Source organism: Bos taurus, chromosome 16, assembly GCF_002263795.3.
Source record: "Bos taurus isolate L1 Dominette 01449 registration number 42190680 breed Hereford chromosome 16, ARS-UCD2.0, whole genome shotgun sequence".
NCBI lineage: Eukaryota > Metazoa > Chordata > Mammalia > Artiodactyla > Bovidae > Bos > Bos taurus.
The window spans coordinates 61,616,886-61,634,823 of NC_037343.1; the positions used below are offsets into that span (position 1 = coordinate 61,616,886).

At 37.1% G+C, this 17,938-nt stretch overlaps 1 protein-coding gene across 3 annotated transcripts in view; it reads right to left on the minus strand.

Annotated features, from left to right (window-relative positions):
* The window catches only part of ACBD6 (acyl-CoA binding domain containing 6), a 194,458-nt gene that overhangs the window by 127,712 nt on the left and 48,808 nt on the right, over positions 1–17,938 (minus strand). For all 3 annotated transcript variants that reach the window (NM_001083783.1, XM_024976524.2, XM_024976523.2), the window contains 1 exon segment: positions 418–500. In NM_001083783.1, coding sequence (NP_001077252.1) covers positions 418–500 — 83 coding nt within the window.

The following is a 17,938-nucleotide window of genomic DNA, read 5'->3' on the forward strand; positions in this document are numbered from 1 at the left end:
GGTCTCCACAGTGTGCCATTTTACACTCCAAAATGATTTTTAACTTAAAACTAGAGTAAATAAACTACAAAAATTAAAGCATTCAAAAGAAATAATGATATTTTGAGGAAAACTAATATGAACAACAACCAAAATCCATAGCTTTAGATTTGAGACACAAAACCTTGCCCTATGAGCTACTTCTGTGGGAGAAAGGTTATTGTTTGACACTGATTCAGACACAGATTTTTTAAAAGACACACATAAAAATTTACTTCCTGCCATTTATTATCCTTCTAGAGATAACACCAAATCAGTTTCATGTTAAGAAAAAGTTCTTCAAATGAAAGTTTTAAGGATTAAATGAACACACACACATATATGCACATACACATATATGTACATACTCCTGTTATTAAAGACAAGAAGAGAATTTACCTGATGATTTCTTCGTGATACAGAGAACTAACAACTGGCCCACCAAAACCCGTATTTGCTTCTTTTCCTTTCTTCTCTGGTGACTGTAGCGGAGAGAAGGGGAGAGAGGTAGAAAAAAGACACATGAATTAAAGCAGTGTGCATTTACAGCAGTTACAAAATAATACTCTGCTAAGGAACACTAAGTATTTGATGATCCACCATTTGTCCAAGTCCCTAAAGGACAATTTTAGGGTGGCATCACAAGGCAAGAGGACACTCAGGTCATCACACCAGCAGAACGAATACCCTCTAGCAAGCTAAGGTTATTCCACTGCTGCCTTCTGGAGCCACCTAAAAGCCATTCCCCTAGCTGATTATGTTAGCTATTTCCACTATAAAAAAACACAGGCATTCAGTGTGGAAAAATGAAAACAAATATGGAATATAAATACCAGACCTGAATGTGATCGGGAAAATCATATCTAAATTAACAAAATGAAAGTTCCCAAATAAGAAACTAAGCTGGAATAAAAGTTAAAATTTAACCATGAAAAATAAAGAAAATATTTTTAGGTGGCAAGAAAGGAGAGCAGAAAGGAGGTTGAGATCTTAAAAAAAAAAAAGTAAATGTATGGAAACACTTTCCAAAATCAAGTTTTAGTAGGCTCTGTTCCTCTGTGTTCTCAAAAAGCAGAAAGTTAAGATAAACTTAAAAATAAGATTCTTCCAAAACATGTATAAAGAAAGCTGAGTGCAGAGGAATTGATGCTTTTGAACTGTGGTGTTGGAGAAGACTCTTGAGAGTCCCTTGGACTGCAAGGAGACCCAACCTGTCCATCCTAAAGGAGACCAGTTCTGGGTGTTCATTGGAAGGACTGATGCTGAAGCTGAAACGCCAATATTTTGGCCACCTGATGTGGAGAGCTGACTCATTTGAAAAGACCCTAATGCTGGGAAAGATTGAGGGCAGGAGGAGAAGGGGACGACAGAGGATGAGATGGCTGGATAGCATCACTGACTCGATGGACATGATTTGGATGGACTCCGGGAGTTGGTGATGGACAGGGAGGCCTGGCGTGCTGCGGTTCATGGGGTGGCAAAGAGTCGGACAAGACTGAGCGACTGAACTGAACTGAAAACATGTATGTGGAAGCAATGAACTTGGATGTTGTAATATTATTGTCTGAAAGATCAAACTACAACCTGTTCAAAAGCCCATATCTCTTGCAATACTTACAGGTTTTAGGCAGGACACCTAACAAAAATTAAAACTCTGAACAAACGTATCATCTTAGAGTTAAAATTAAATACTTTTATTATCTGACTATAAAAATAGTTTCGCCTCTGAAAAATATAGACAGTTACCTTATACATGTCCTCCCCACCCCCCCGCCCCGCCCTTACTTTAAAGAAGGGGTTTTGCTTTATTGCGTTACTTTTTTATGTGTTTGTTTCTTTTGGTCTGTGAATCACAGCACTGAGAAAAAGATCCTGGAAGCAGTGTATTCTGTCAGTTCCTAACATCATTAGGGGAACTAAAGTTTTAAGAAATGATGGAAATTGTGGAGATGAAAGTGTCAGTTATCAACTTAGGACAGAAACAAAAGTATAGTATCATGAACAACAACTACCTTCATGATTAAATAATAAAGTATATAAAGTATAATAGCCTGATGCAGGCAAAAAAAAAAGAAGCACAAAGCAAATTCTAGTTCCCTCTCTTCTCTAAGGATCATTTTTGGAGAATAAATGCTGCAAAGAATTTTCAGGATAGAGAATGTTTTCCCTTATACTAAAACAGTATAATCCAAAGGGAGAATTTATTTAATCCAATTACATTCTAAATACATACTCTATTAGAAGAATGAAGTTGAAACATAAACTTAGATGCTTGCTAAATGAATAACAAAATTGGAAATGAGAAAATTGGATACCAAAGGAAAAAGAGACAGAATTACGTATAGAGTGTAATTTAACATGTCTCTTCTGTAAAAGACACTGTTCAGTTCAGTCTCTCAGTCATGACTCTTTGTGACCCCATGAACCGCAGCACGCCAGGCCTCCCTGTCCATCACCAACTCCCGGAGTTCACCCAAACCCATGTCCATTGAGTTGGTGATGCCATCAACCATCTCATCCTCTGTCGTCCCCTTCTCCTCCTGCCCTCAATCTTTCCCAGCATCAGGGTCTTTTCAAATGAGTCAGCTCTTCACATCAGGTGGCCAAAATATTGGAGTTTCAGCTTCAACATCAGTCCTTCCAATGAACAGCCAGGACTGATCTCCTTTAGGATGGACTGGTTGGATCTCCTTGCAGTCCAAGGGACTCAAAAGAGTCTTCTCCAACACCACAATTCAAAAGCATCAATTCTTCAGCATTCAGCTTTCTTCACAGTCCAACTCTCACATCCATACATGACCACTGGAAAAACCATAGCCTTGACTAGACAGACCTTTGTTGACAAAGGAATGTCTCTGCTTTTTAATATGCTGTCTAGGTTGGTCATAACTTTCCTTCCAAGGAGTAATTGTCTTTTAATTTCATGGCTGCAATCACCATCTGTAGTGATTCTGGAGGCCAGAAAAATAAGGTCAGCCACTGTTTCCCCATCTATTTGCCATGAAGTGATGGGACTGGATGCCATGATCTTAATTTTCTGAATGTAGAGCTTTAAGCCAACTTTTTCACTCTCCACTTTCACTTTCATCAAGAGGCTCTTTAGTTCTTCACTTTCTGCCATAAGGATGTGTCATCTGCATATCTGAGGTTATTGATATTTCTCCTGGCAATCTTGATTCCAGCTTGTTCTCATGATGTACTCTGCATATAAGTTAAATAAGCAGGGTGACAATATACAGCCTTGATGTACTCCTTTTCCTATTTGGAACCAGTCTGTTGTTCCATGTCCAGTTCTAACTGTTGCTTCCTGACCTGCATACAGATTTCTCAAGAGGCAGGTCAGGTGGTCTGGTATTCCCATCTCTTTCATGATCTTACATACAGAATACCTTAAACATACTCCCTCCCCCAAAAAACCTGTTAGATGTAATGAATGAATCCAGAAAAGCTGCAGGGTACAAACTAAACACACCAAAATCGTGTCATATCTGAGTGAGACAAAAAATTGAAAAGTTTTCTAATATTAAAAAGTGATGAGTGCTATAGAAAAAAAAATTAGTTTGGGGAAGATAGTTAGAATTTTAAATAAGATGGTCTGGGAAGGTCTCACTGAGAAGGTCATTTCAATAAAGACATAAAGGAAGTAAACAAGTGAGTCCTGCAGTTATCTAGCAGAAACTGTTGCAGGAATAGGGAACAGCTATTGCAAAGCCCCTGTGGTGAAGGTATGCTTAAAATGTTAGAGAACTTAGGTGTTTATGTCCTTTGCTGCTGCTGCTAAGTCTCTTCAGTCGTGTCCAACTCTGTGCGACCCCATAGACGGCAGCCCACCAGGCTCCCCTGTCCTTGGGATTCTCCAGGCAAGAACACTGGAGTGGGTTGCCATTTCCTTCTCCAATGCATGAAAGTGAAAAGTGAAAGTGAAGTCGCTCAGTCGTGTCTGACTCTTAGCGACCCCATGGACTGCAGCCTACCAGGCTCCTCCGTCCATGGGATTTTCCAGGCAAGAGTACTGGAGTGGGGTGCCATTGCCTTCTCCGTATGTCCTTTGCTAGAGGTAATTAATGTATTTTAGGGGCAAGACTAGAAGCAAAAACACACAGTTGTTCACAGTACAATCACAGTTTTTATCTGTGTCATTCACTGAAACTCTTAATGCAGGCAAATTAGAATAGATACCCATGGTTTGCTTGGCAATTATTTGCTGTGAAAATACATACTAGTAATTAGGGATTATATAGTATTGGAAAAGGATCAGTATATTTCTTTTTTTTTTAATTTTATTTTTAAACTTTACATAATTGTATTAGTATATTTCTTTTTTACATAGTTAATAGCCTTTACTTTTTAGAATAGTTTTAGGTTTAAAAAAAATAAGCAGCAGGTACAGAGAGTTCCCATATACCTCTCTCCCCAACTTTCCCCTATTATTAACATCTTACATTAGTGTAGTACATTTGTTATGAAAGATGGGTCAATTTTAATACATTGTTATCAGTTAAAATAAAAAAATAAGTTAAATAAAAAGTTAAAATAATAAGGGGCTTCCCCTTGTGCTCTTCTGGTAAAGAATTCGCCTGCAGTGTGGGAGACCTAGGTTTGATCCCTCGGTTGGGAAGATTCCCTGGAGGAGGAAATGACAACCCACTCCAGTATTCTGGCCTGGAGAATTCCATGGACTGTAGAGTCCATGGGGTCACAAAGAGTTGGACACAACTGAACGACTTTCACTTCATTAGTTAAAATCCATAGTTTACATTAGAGCTCACTTACTGTTGTATATGGGTCTGACAAATGTATAATGACATGCATCTACATTACAATATCACTCAGAATAGTTTCATTGCCATAAAATTCCTATGCTCCAGTTATTCATCCCTCTCTCCCTCTGAAGCCTTGGCGGTTACTGATCTTTTTACTGTCCTCATAGTTTTACCTTTTCTAGAACATCATATCATTGCAATCACATAGTATGTAATCTTTTCTTTCACCTGGCAATATGCATTTTAAGTTCTTTCATGTCTTTTCATGGTTTGATAGCCCATTTCTTCAAACAACAATTCTAGTTTTTGAAAAACATAAAAACAAGTTACCCTTTTAACCATTTTTATGTATAAAGTTCAACAGTGTTAACTATATTCTCCTCTGTGTGAAAACACAAGATTTTTCTCCAATCTTCACCATAAGAATGTGGTGGGCCCTGGGGGTCAAAAACCCGTGAACACTGGAGCGGGGCGGGCTAGCACCTCCTAAGCCTGAGGCCCTGGAAGTTTTTAGCTTTTGAGCTTGTCCACACTCAGCCTACAACAATTCATCAATCACCATTTAAGGGTTCATACCAATTTATGGTTCAAACAGCTTTTGTTCCTAACAAGCAGGTCGTGTGTGATTCTATGTATTCACCTGTCAACATTTGGGGAGTGGAACTTTGCTCTGTGAGCTCAAATCTCAGATGAATCTAAGAAAGTCTATGATTTGCAGTTTGGTCATATTTTTGTTGTTGTTGAAGACAGGAGAGATGATTTCCAAGCTCTTCAAATGTCAGAGCTGAAACTCAAAGTTCAATTATCTTCTGAAGAAATTTTAAAATGAAAAAATGTTTCTATCTGATATGCTTTTCCTTTTGCCTGTGGAAGTTCCTTTATTTTAGTGCATGTCAATCAGCAATGAATTATCTCTGCTTTTATTTGTCTCAAAAGTCTTTATTTTTTCTTCTTTTTTGTATTGACATGAGATTCACGTAACATAAAGTAAGCCATTTAAAAATATACAATTGAGGACTTTCCTGGTGGTACAGTGGATAAGAATCCAGCTGCCAATGCAGGGGACACGGGTTCGATCCCTGGTCCAGGAAGATTCCACATGCCACAGGAGAGCTAAACCCATGCATCACAGCTACTGAGCCTGTGTGCCTAACTACTGAAGCCCATGTGCCTAGAGCCTGTGCTCAGCACTAGAGAGCAACGAGAAGCCACCACAATGTGAAGTCCACGCACTGCAACTCAGAGTAGCCCCTACTTGCTGCACCTAGAGAAAGCCCACACAAACAACAAGGGCCCAGTGTGGCCAAAAATAAATGCAATCTTTAAAATATATACAATTTTGTGGCATTTAGTATAATGCATTCACCATGTTGTGCAACATCACCTCTATTTAGTTTCAAAACATTTCCAGTTGAGCCTATTAGGCAATCACTTTCATTCATCTTCCTCCGAACCCTGGCAACCACCAATCAGCTTCATTGACCCACTCTGGATACTTCATGTAAATGGAATCACACAATATGTGATCTTTTGTGCCTGGCTTCTTTAATTCAGCATAATGTTTTTGTTTTTTTTTATTTTTAAACTTTACAAATTGTATTAGTTTTGCCAAATATCAAAATGAATCCACCACAGGTATACATGTGTTCCCCATCCTGAACCCTCCTCCCTTAATGTTTTTGATGCTCATCTACATTAGAGCATGTATCAATATTTTATTCCTTTCTATGGCTGACTCTAATGTATATGTATATATTCTATATCCATTTATCAGTTGATGGACATTTGGATTACTTGTACCTTTTGGCTATTATGGTGCTATGAACATTTGTGTACAACTATTTCAGTATCCGTTTTCAGTTCTTTTGGGTTCATACATAGAAGCCAAATTGCTGAGCCCTCCAGAGCAAAGAATTACTTGGCCCCAAATGTCAGTAAGGCTAAAAAGCTCTGGTTCATGATTTCATCAAATGTTTAAAATTTTCAACCATTACTTATTACATTTTTTTTTCTGTCTTCTCTTTCTCACTCTTTCTCTTTATGGAATTCCAATTATATTTGTATTTGTTCAGTCTTTTTATGCTCTGTTCTTCATTTTTATGTTTCATTTCCTGCATCTTCATGTCCACTGATCTGTTCTTATACAATGTCTAATTGGCTATTAAGTCTTTCCAATGTATTTTTCATTCAAATATTAATCCTTATCTCTAAAAGATTCATTTGGGTCTTTTTGTATCTTCCGTATCTCTCTCCATTGTGTTCATGTTTCCTCTATTTTCTTGAATATATAGACTATATTTATAACTGCTGTTTTTCATCTCTATCTTTTCTGTGTCTGCTTTCACTGACAGGCTTTTCTCCTGCTTATGGACATTTTCCTTCTACTTTTGCATGCTTGAAAGACTTTTAATGTAAGATAGGTATTGTAAATTCTGCACTCTTGTTTGCTAGATTCTGTTGTGTTGCTTTAAATTCTGTTAGACTTTGTGCGGGCATTAATTCAGTTACATGGAATCAATTTGATCCTTTCAAGTTTCTTTTTTTTTTTTTTTTTTACATGATAAACACACGAAATCCTGTTCTGTTTCTGTATACTCACAATGAACAATCCAAAAAAGAAAGCAAGAAATTCGTTTACAATAGTGTCTTTAAATATTTCACCTTCAGTGTATTTCCTATATATTTGTAGCTAGTGGTTAATTGATTGATTTTTGGTATATACACTTATTAGGTTAATAAATTTCCTGATATTCCAATGATTATGAATATTTTTCTCACCAGTTACTGAATTCCTCACTTTCTTTTCTTACATTTTTTGAGACAAGTATGTGATATTTCCCCCTTTATTCTGTTACAAGATAAATTACAATCTTGTATTCCTGGAACAAACTGATTGTGATACATTTTTACATGAAACTGGATTTCATTTGCTAATATTTTGTTTAGAATTTTGTTTCTGTATTCATGTAAGAGATCGGCCTATGCTTCTTTGCTATAATGTCTTCATCAGGGTTTGGTATGAGAGTTATTCTGCTTTAGAGAACAAGTTGGAAAATGTTTTATTATCTGGAAGTATTTGAGTAAGATTATTTGTTTCCTTCTTGTTGTTGTTGTTTAGTCACTATGTTGTGTCCAACTCTTTTGGGACCCCATGGACTGTAGCTTGCCAGGTTCCTCTGTCCATGGGATTTCCCAGGCAAGAGTACTGGAGTGGGTTGCCGTTCCCTTCTCCATCAAGTTTCATTTTTAAGCTTCATTAAGGCAAGGGACAGAGAAGGCAATGGCACCCCACTCCAGCACTCTTGCCTGGAAAATCCCATGGACGGAGGAGCCTGGTGGGCTGCAGTCCATGGGGTCGCTAAGAGTCAGACACGACTGAGCGACTTCACTTTCCCTTTTCATTTTCATGCATTGGAGAAGGAAATGGCAACCCACTCCAGTATTCTTGCCTAGAGAACCCCAGGAATGGGGGAGCCTGGTAGCTGCCATCTATGGGGTCGCACAGAGTTGGACACAACTGAAGTGACTTAGCAGCAGCAGAGTTGGACATGACTGAAGCGACTTAGCAGCAGCAGCAGCAAGGCAAGGGAAGAGCAGCCTTTAATCTAGAGCTTAATTTAGCCCTAGCACTGAAATGAAATCCTTCAGAGACCTCTATCATATGCCCCATATATTACATTTTCTTTCTACTCTGACCAATAAGAAACAGAAGAGTCTCAGGTATATGTCAAATCCAGGAATTGTTCAGCTTGCTGCTTTCTTGTACTTCATTCTCCAGCCTGTTAGTTTCCTCTCACATATATACAGATTAGTATTCAGCCAGAGTGACCCCTCTGTAGATCTCTGGAACTCTCCCTTTCCATGTGAGAACATCTTCTCTTCAAGTTTGCAAGGTGGCCAACCTCTTCTGGATCCCCGCTCCCTGCAATGAAATTGCTTCCAAACAATAAGGTGAGGAAATTGTAGGCCTTACTTTCTCTCCTCTCCTAAGTTTCACACTACTTTCAGTGCAATGTCTAAAAATCGTTATTTCGACTACTGTGTCTTATTTTCTTCCTGTTTTAGACAAAAGGGTAAATCTTGTCCCTATTACACCACCATGCCCAAAAGCAGAAGTCCCCAAAACATTAAAGAACAGTGTAATATTCCATGAAGTAATGTACCATAATTTACTTAACCATTATCTGAAAACTGTCTATTTAGATATTTTCACTTTTTCATTGATAAACAAAGGTATAATGAATACCTTTGTACATAAAGCATAATATAGTTTTAATTAAAATCTTTAGGGGAAAAAACTGATTCTATAAGTATGACTATAGTGCATTCTAAATATGTTTATTCCTGGGATTAATTCTTTTTTCTGATGCAACTGCACAAAGCACATAGAATGCTTTTGACAATTTTTGGAGTCAGTTCAGTTAGTTCAGTTGCTCAGTTGAATCTGACTCTTTGCGACCCCATGAATCGCAGCACACCAGGCCTCCCTGTTCAACAACAACTCCTGGAGTTCACCCAAACCCACGTCCATCAAGTCGGTGATGCCATCCAGCCATCTCATCCTCTGTCATCCCCTTCTCCTCCTGCCCCCAATCCCTCCCAGCATCAGAGTCTTTTCCAACAAGTCAACTCTTCACATGAGGTGGTCAAAGTACTGGAGTTTCAGCTTTAGCATCAGTCCTTCCAAAGAACACCCAGGACTGATCTCCTTTAGAATGGACTGGTTGGATCTCCTTGCAGTCCAAGGGACTCTCAAGAGTCTTCTCCCAACACCACAGTTCAAAAGCATCAATTCTTCGGCGCTCAGCTTTCTTCACAGTCCAACTCTCACATCCACACATGACCACTGAAAAAACCATAGCCTTGACTAGACGGACCTTTGTTGGTAATGTCTCTGCTTTTTAATATGCTATCTAGGTTCGTCATAACTTTCCTTCCAAGGAGTAAGCATCTTTTAATTTCATGGCTGCAATCACCATCTGCAGTGATTTTGGAGGGTGGGGTGGAAAACTATATTTTAGGCAAAAATAATATTTTAAAAATAATCTGCCATTATCAGATTGAATTCAGAATAAAGCTGCCAAAGAAGCATTAGTTTTCTTCTCCATCTACTTCATCTATAAGATGGGCTAAACTCTGGCTACTTTACCCTCTTAATTTCCACTCCAGTGAAATGCTTCTCATAGAGGCTTAAGAAGTTTATTCCATTTCTCTCTACTCAAAATCCATTAAGTTATTTTTATGTTGCATCAGCAGTTAAAGAAAGAGACTCCAATTTGGCAGCCAATAGGATAAAATTTGCCAATTCTTCTATTGCCTCAGACTATATTATTTGAGACGCTGAAACGCTCCTTCACTCAAAGGGGAAAGGATAAGTTGTAGGCTGAATCTTTATCACTTGTTCAGATTCTACCTTCGTCAGTTGCTGGGTAAAGATTTAAAACCCTGTGAAACTTTCTTTGCTATCTGAAAAATAACTATTCCAAAAATTATCAGGCTGATTTGTACAAGGAGGTTTCCTGATTCCATGTGCTACCTTTCTTGGTTTCTATCAGTTTGCTTATTTTGTTTATAAGTCCAGCTATAGGAATTTGAGTATTAATCTCTCTGCCTCGGTTTCCTCATTTATAAAAATAAAAGTAATAGTATCTATCTCATTTGGGTGTTTTCAAGATTTAAAATATATATGTAAAGCAGAACAGTGTCCAGCACAAAGCAGACACTACCTAAGTGTTAACTGATATAATCATTATTAGTAGTAGTCACAAAATGGCCATTTCCCCAAAGTGAAAATGCCTTAGCAACACAGGTATAAGATATTCTGATCTGGTGACAGACAACATGGAACCATGAATCTTTATCTAATGGCTTTAAAATTCTGATTCACCTTGTAAAACAACAAATCCCCAAACAAACCAACTCGTAACATTGTCATGAAGAAAAAAAGGAAACGGACTTAAGGAGTACCGTCCATGTGCTTCGCACTTTTATATATTATCTAATTCCAACTTCAAAACAATTCTATAAAACTGATATTTTTACTGTATCTCGTTTAATCTAAGACATCATCATTATAAGAACCATCATTTTCTGTCATGCTAAGACAGAAAATACAGCCAATTATAGTACACCATCCATTTTAAAACATAACCATAATTTATAAATGTTAAAAACTGAATAAATGACTGCCTTATGTTTGATAAAATATATCTCCATTTTACACATTAGAAAACTGAAGAGAGGTGAAATACCCAATGCCATATAGTAAGTGCAGAACTGAGTTCCAAACCAAGATCTTGTGGTATCCAAAGACTATGCTCTTTCTATTACACTATACTACCTCTCTAAGCTACTTTAGAAACTCTTACCAAATATTCTGAATTAAAACTTCATTCTATCTCAAGTGTATATTTAAAAGATTCTTAACTACTTTATCAGTTCAAAAGGAAACTTTACAATTTAAATACACATGTAACTCTTTAACATTGAGGCTGATTTATTATGTATACTACACACAATTTAATCAAGTAGACCAACAAGATTGTTCTAAGCCCTTAAAAAGAACACTTTCCTAATAATCCTTTTAAGGTAGTCACTGTAATTTTTTCCCTGAAACATGAAGTTATTCATTTTTACATACAAAAGTAAGAATATTAATCTCACCTTAGCTATTATCTGTCATTGCTGCTGCTAAGTCACTTCAGTCGTGTCCGACTCTGTGTGACCCCAGAGACGGCAGCCACCAGGCTTCCCTGTCCCTGGGATTCTCCAGGCAAGAACACTGGAGTGGGTTGCCATTTCCTTCTCCAATGCATGAAAGTGAAAAGGGAAAGTGAAGTCGCTCAGTCGTGTCTGACTCTTAGCGACCCCATGGACTGCTGCCTACCAGGCTCCTCCGTCCATGGGATTTTCCAGGCAAAGTACTGGAGTGGGGTGCCATTGCCTTCTCCGTAAGTTATGCTACTGCTGCATAACTCAGGAGAAATGAAAGCTATGTATGCACAAAAACCTGTATGTATGAATGTAAACCTGAATGTTTATAGCAGCTTTATTCATAATCACCCCAAACTGTAAACAGCCAAAACATCCTTCAATTGCTAAATGGGTAAACAAACTGTAAGTCCATCCATACAATGAACCACACTACTTGGTGATGAAAAGTAACACATGCAACAAAGGATCTCAAATATACCAGGTGAAAGAAGCCAGGCTCAAAAGCCTACATAGCATGAAAGATAAAGAAAAGTTATAATGTTGTGGTGGACATAGTATCTAGAACAGATACTGGAGGATTTGTATAATGTTTTACATGATTTAATGTAAAAGATACTCTGCAAAAGATAAAAGGGTAAGGGGAGAAAACATATCACTGTTGACAGTGACTGGGAGTAGAGGCAGATTTGATTAAAAAGGTACATAAGAGAATTTGAGGGTGTGATGGAACTGTTCTCCATCTTGACTTTTGTGGTGATTACATGACTACCCATCTGTCAGAATTCACAGACTGCATGTCAAAAAGAGCGAATTAAAGGAAAAAAAACTGAATTTAACTCCATGTAAACTATAGCAAAAATAAACAGATATCTCCCCAACATTTTTATTTCTATTATTTTGTTTGCACAGGTCCTCCTTCTACATCATTATGTCTTTTTTTTTTTAATCCTTTCTTTTTTCTTAAACACTTCGATTCAGAGCCTCATGTACTTTCCTGGTTCTAATTACCTGTCATCAAGAGCACCTTAAAAAAAACTTCACCATGAAAATACTGCTGGTTGTTTTTTGTAACAGTAATACTTTAAAATTCCTCAAGAAAGATAAACTCCATAAATCTTGCTTTTTTCATCTTAGCTTCTCTTAAAATTATAAATATATATAAAATTATGGATAGGTTTTAAAATTGATGGTGTACTATAATTGGCTATGTTTCCTGTCTTAGCAATTATAGATAATGATCTGCCTCTTGAGAAATTTGTATGCAGGTCAGGAAGCAACAGTTAGAACTGGACATGGAACAATAGACTGGTTCCAAATAGGAAAAGGAATACGTCAAAGCGGTATATTGTCACCCTGTTTATTTAACTTATATGCAGAGTACATCATGAGAAACGCTGGACTGGAAGAAACACAAGCTGGAATCAAGATTGCCGGGAGAAATATCAATAACCTCAGATATGCAGATGACACCACCCTTATGGCAGAAAGTGAAGAGGAACTAAAAAGCCTCTTGATGAAAGTGAAAGTGGAGAGTGAAAAAGTTGGCTTAAAGCTCAACATTCAGAAAACGAAGATCATGGCATCTGGTCCCATCACTTCATGGGAAATAGATGGGGAAACAGTGGAAACAGTGTCAGACTTTATTTTCTTGGGCTCCAAAATCACTGCAGATGGTGACTGCAGCCATGAAATTAAAAGACGCTTACTCCTTGGAAGGAAAGTTATGACCAACCTAGATAGCATATTGAAAAGCAGAGACATTGCCAACAAAGTTTCGTCTAGTCAAGGCTATGGTTTTTCCTGTGGTCATGTATGGATGTGAGAGTTGGACTGTGAAGAAGGCTGAGCGCCGAAGAATTGATGCTTTTGAACTGTGGTGTTGGAGAAGACTCTTGAGAGTCTCTTGGACTGCAAGGAGATCCAACCAGTCCATTCTGAAGGAGATCAGCCCTGGGATTTCTTTGGAAGGAATGATGCTAAAGCTGAAACTCCAGTGCTTTGGCCACCCCATGCGAAGAGTTGACTCATTGGAAAAGACTCTGATGCTGGGAGGGATTGGGGGCAGGAGGAGAAGGGGACGACAGAGAATGAGATGGCTGGATGGCATCACTGACTCGATGGACATGAGTCTCAGTGAACTCCGGGAGTTGGTGATGGACAGGGAGGCCTGGCGTGCTGCGATTCATGGGGTCACGGAGAGTCGGACATGACTGAGCGACTGATCTGATCTGATCTGAATGGTTCTTATAATGATGAAAAAAACTACCTTCAGGATATTATAACTAACTTTCTAGAAATTTAACAGTGGTCAAGATTTAAATTTAAATGTTCTTTGGAAAATTATTCTGAATATGGCATTTATCATACTATAGAGAAATTATAACTTTCTTTATATGATGTCATGTGTTAAAAAATATTAAGATCCAATGCATGCACAGACCACAGTTATGCACAGACAACAATTATTTGTGTATTTGAAATAACACAGGTGTTTAGGAGTTTATTTACATACATACACATAAATATTAGTAATGTCCTATCACTACTTGAATAAAAAATTCAGCATTCATAATCATTTAAGAAAAATGCACATTAACACAACAATGAGCAAAAGATTTTAAGCTAATTCTCTTGGGATAACAAAATTATCCAAACTGGTAAAATTGTAGTGAAACAGGTACTAATACTAAGTTAATGGCTCTAATGCTCTTGTAAAATGATATTAACCTTTTGGAAAGCAATATTGCAATCCTATCAAGACCTATAAAAATACTAGCATGATTTTATTATTTTAAGCATTAATATAGCTTCTGGATATCATAAGATAAAAATAAAATTCTAAATTATAATAATTTTGTATAGATTTCAACCATAATCCTTCCTGTTACTCATTTTTACATGAAATTAATGTTCTTGAATTTTTAAGATGGAAATGTGAATTAGGATAGAGTTTTGGGTATACAACTCCCTTTTCTGTTATTTTCATGAAGTAATTAAAAATCTGCCCTAGGATACTTTCCAGATCACTTGGTTCTGGTCCCTTTTTCCACTCTTATCTGGTTTCTTTTTCCTTTTGTCTTCATTGTCCTTGTCCTGCTTGACTTTGATCAAATTTTCTGCAGATTTCTCTCAGTGTGAGGTTTTGTACTGGAAGGAGAATTTTGGCTGGTTCATTTTGGAACTCAATAGCTCCAGCCAAGTCTAGAGAACCCTACCATGAACCCCCTATACTCTTCCCCTGGGGACAGTTTTAAGCTTCTGCCATTCTCAGGTTGGACAGACTCACTAGTGTTTCCTTCTGCTTCCTCCTACAGAGATGCCAATGTTACACAAATCTTAGAGCTGTTTATAGAAGAAGAAGAAAGTGAAAGTCGTTCAGTCGCGTCCAACTCTTTGCAACCCCACGGGCTATATATATATAGTCCAGGAAATTCTCCAGGCCAGAATACTGGAGTGGGTAGCCTTTCCCTTCCCCAGGGAATCTTCTCAACCCAGGGATCGAACCCAGGTCTTCTGCATTGCAGGTGGATTCTTTACCAGCTGAGCCACAAAGGAAGCCCAAGAATACTGAAATGGGTAGCCTATCCCTTCTCCAGGAGATCTTCCCGACCCAGGAATCAAACTGGGGTCTCCTGCATTGCAGGCGGATTCTTTACCAGCTGAGCTATCAGGGAGCTGTGATAGTCTGTTCCTAGTGTCTCTGACCAACTAGTTTTGTTACCCAAGAGCTTTTGGTTATGCTATCCTAGTTACTCTACTAAGGATTAGGGATAATTCAGAAACCATGCTACAAGTGCTGCCATCTTCCCAGAATTCCAATAACCCTGAATGATTTTTGACAGAAAGCATGAATGGAAATATACAAATGAGTAGATTAGTATGGCTAAACTAAATGTATTTCCATTCCATTCTCTTTTCCATCACTTTTGCCTCCATTCAACCAACTATCTTAAGATGGATGATTTCATGAAGGAGAGGTACAGAGACTGATAAGGCAAGACAAGTTTAGTGAATATGGTCTTTATAAATGGTAAAGGAGTGAACAACTCAGATAACCAGAAGAAAAAATTCCTATTCATTTCTCCTTAATGTTATTCTGCAATATATTTTGGGTCAGAGACTGTTACTTAAGATACTTTGTTATTATTATAGGGAATCTAAAATATACTCTCTGAGGAAATTCTTTATTTTTCTATGCTCCATGTTTTGCAGTCCTGAGATAACTCTGGCTGCCTGTTTTCAGCTTCTACTTAAATAAGAAGAGTAGTGGTATATAGGCCAAGGAAATTTTTATTTTGAGCCTTTCTTTTCATTCATCAACATGCTGCTTGATAAAACACGAACAAATTCCTTTTTTTCCCTCAAGTAGTAAAGCCAAAAAATCCACTAAAAGTTAAGAATATTTCTGGATATTTATCCTTAATAAGTTTCTTCTTGAGTGATTTTTTTAATTCCCAAGGGACACAGTAATATAAGTTCCCATTTCAAGAAGCTACAAAAGGAACAAAAATTAAATTTAAAGAAAATCTAAAGAAATATAAAAATAAGGGGAAAAGCCAATGTAATAGAAAACAGATGTTCATGGAGAAAAATTAATAAAGCCCAAAACTGGGTTTTTTAAAAGATTAGAAAAAATTTAGCAAGAATGATGAAAAAAGATAAAAGACAAAAGACCGATGTTAGGAATGAAAAAGGGACATCAGTACATATCTTAAAGAATAAAAAATTAACATGTAAATCTTACAAACAACTTTAGCCAAATAAATTATTTGGAAAAAATAGACCAATTTCTCAGAAAAAGAATACAGTTTACCAAAGCTAAGTGAGAAGAGATAGAACATCTGAATAGTTCCGTATCTATTAAAGAAATTGAATCTTTAATCAAAAATCTTACTGCAAAGAAAACCTCAGGCCCAGATAGCTTCACTATTACATTCTCTCAATCATTTAAGTAAGAAATAATGTCAGTCTTACACAAACTTTTCGGGAAAACAGAAAAAGAGAGAACACTTCCCATTTCTTTTTAGAAAACCATAATAACTTTGACACTTAAGCCTGGCAAGAGTGCTACAAACAAGGAAAATACAAGATAATTGCTCTCATTTAACATAGGTGAAAAAAATTCTTAAAACATACATTAACAACAGACTCACAGATACAGAGAATAAATTTGTGGTTGCCAAGAGGAGGGAGTGGGGGAGGACTGGATTGAGAGTTTAGGATTTAGCAGATGCAAACTCTACAGAGAATGGACAAATAACAATGTCCTGCTGTATAGCACAGAGAACTATATTCAGTATCCTGTAATAAACCATAATGGAAAAGAATAAAAAACAAAGTAATTCACTCCTTTACCAATATGAAGTCCAAATGTCTCCTTTTGCAATACACAAAACTTTCACTACCCTATTTAAAACTGTAACCCAATATCCTCTTTATCCTATGCTCCTATCCTTGTCTCCCTGTGGTAGAATCTAACCTCCACAAGGGCAAAGGTTTTTGTCTATTTTTGCTCACTGATAAATTCTAGGAACTTAGAATAGTGCCTGTTAGGTTGTTGTTTACTTGCTAAGTTTTGACTTCTTTGCGACCCCATCGACTGTAGCCTGTCGGGCTCCTCTGTCCATGGGATTTCGCAGGCAAGAATACTGGAGTGTGTTGCCATTTCCTTTTCCAGAGGATCTTCCTGACCCAGGGATTGAACCCAGGTCTCTTGCATTGCAGGCAGATTCTTTACCAATTGAGCTACCATAGAAGGCATTTATTTGTTGAATGCATGAATAAATGGTTAAAAAGAGGTCAAATAAGGTAGATATTCACATGAGAGTGAATTTTAGCTAAGCATAAATTTTAGAATGACAGACTATTCAAATCCTACTTTACCACTTACTAGCCGTGTAACTTCAGGATGGATTATTAATTTCCCTAAGCTTCAGTTTTCTTGTCTAGAAAATGCAGATAATAATAGTGTCTTCTTTACAGGGTTGCAGTGAGGACTAAATAGAATAATGTATCTAAAGCACTTAGCATGGTGCATGGCTCATAGTAAGAGCTCAGGATATACACTAATAATTTTTTTCCTGTCTTAAACTTACTTCAATTAAATAAACAATAAAATTTACAGCACTGTGTTAGTTTCAGGTGTATGGCAAAGTGATTCAGTTATCTACATATGTATTTTTTCAGATTCTTCTCCATTATATGTTATTATAAGATACTGAATATATTTCCTGTGCTACACAGTAAATCCTTGTTGTTTATCTATTTTATACATAGTAATGTGTACCTGATAATCTCATACTCCAAATTTATCCCTCGCCTTCTCTCCCCTTTGGCAACCAAAGGCTTGTTTTCTATGTCTATGAGTCTGTTTCTGTTTTGTAAATAAATTCATTTGTATTAATTTTTTAGATTCCACATATAAATGATATCATATAATATCT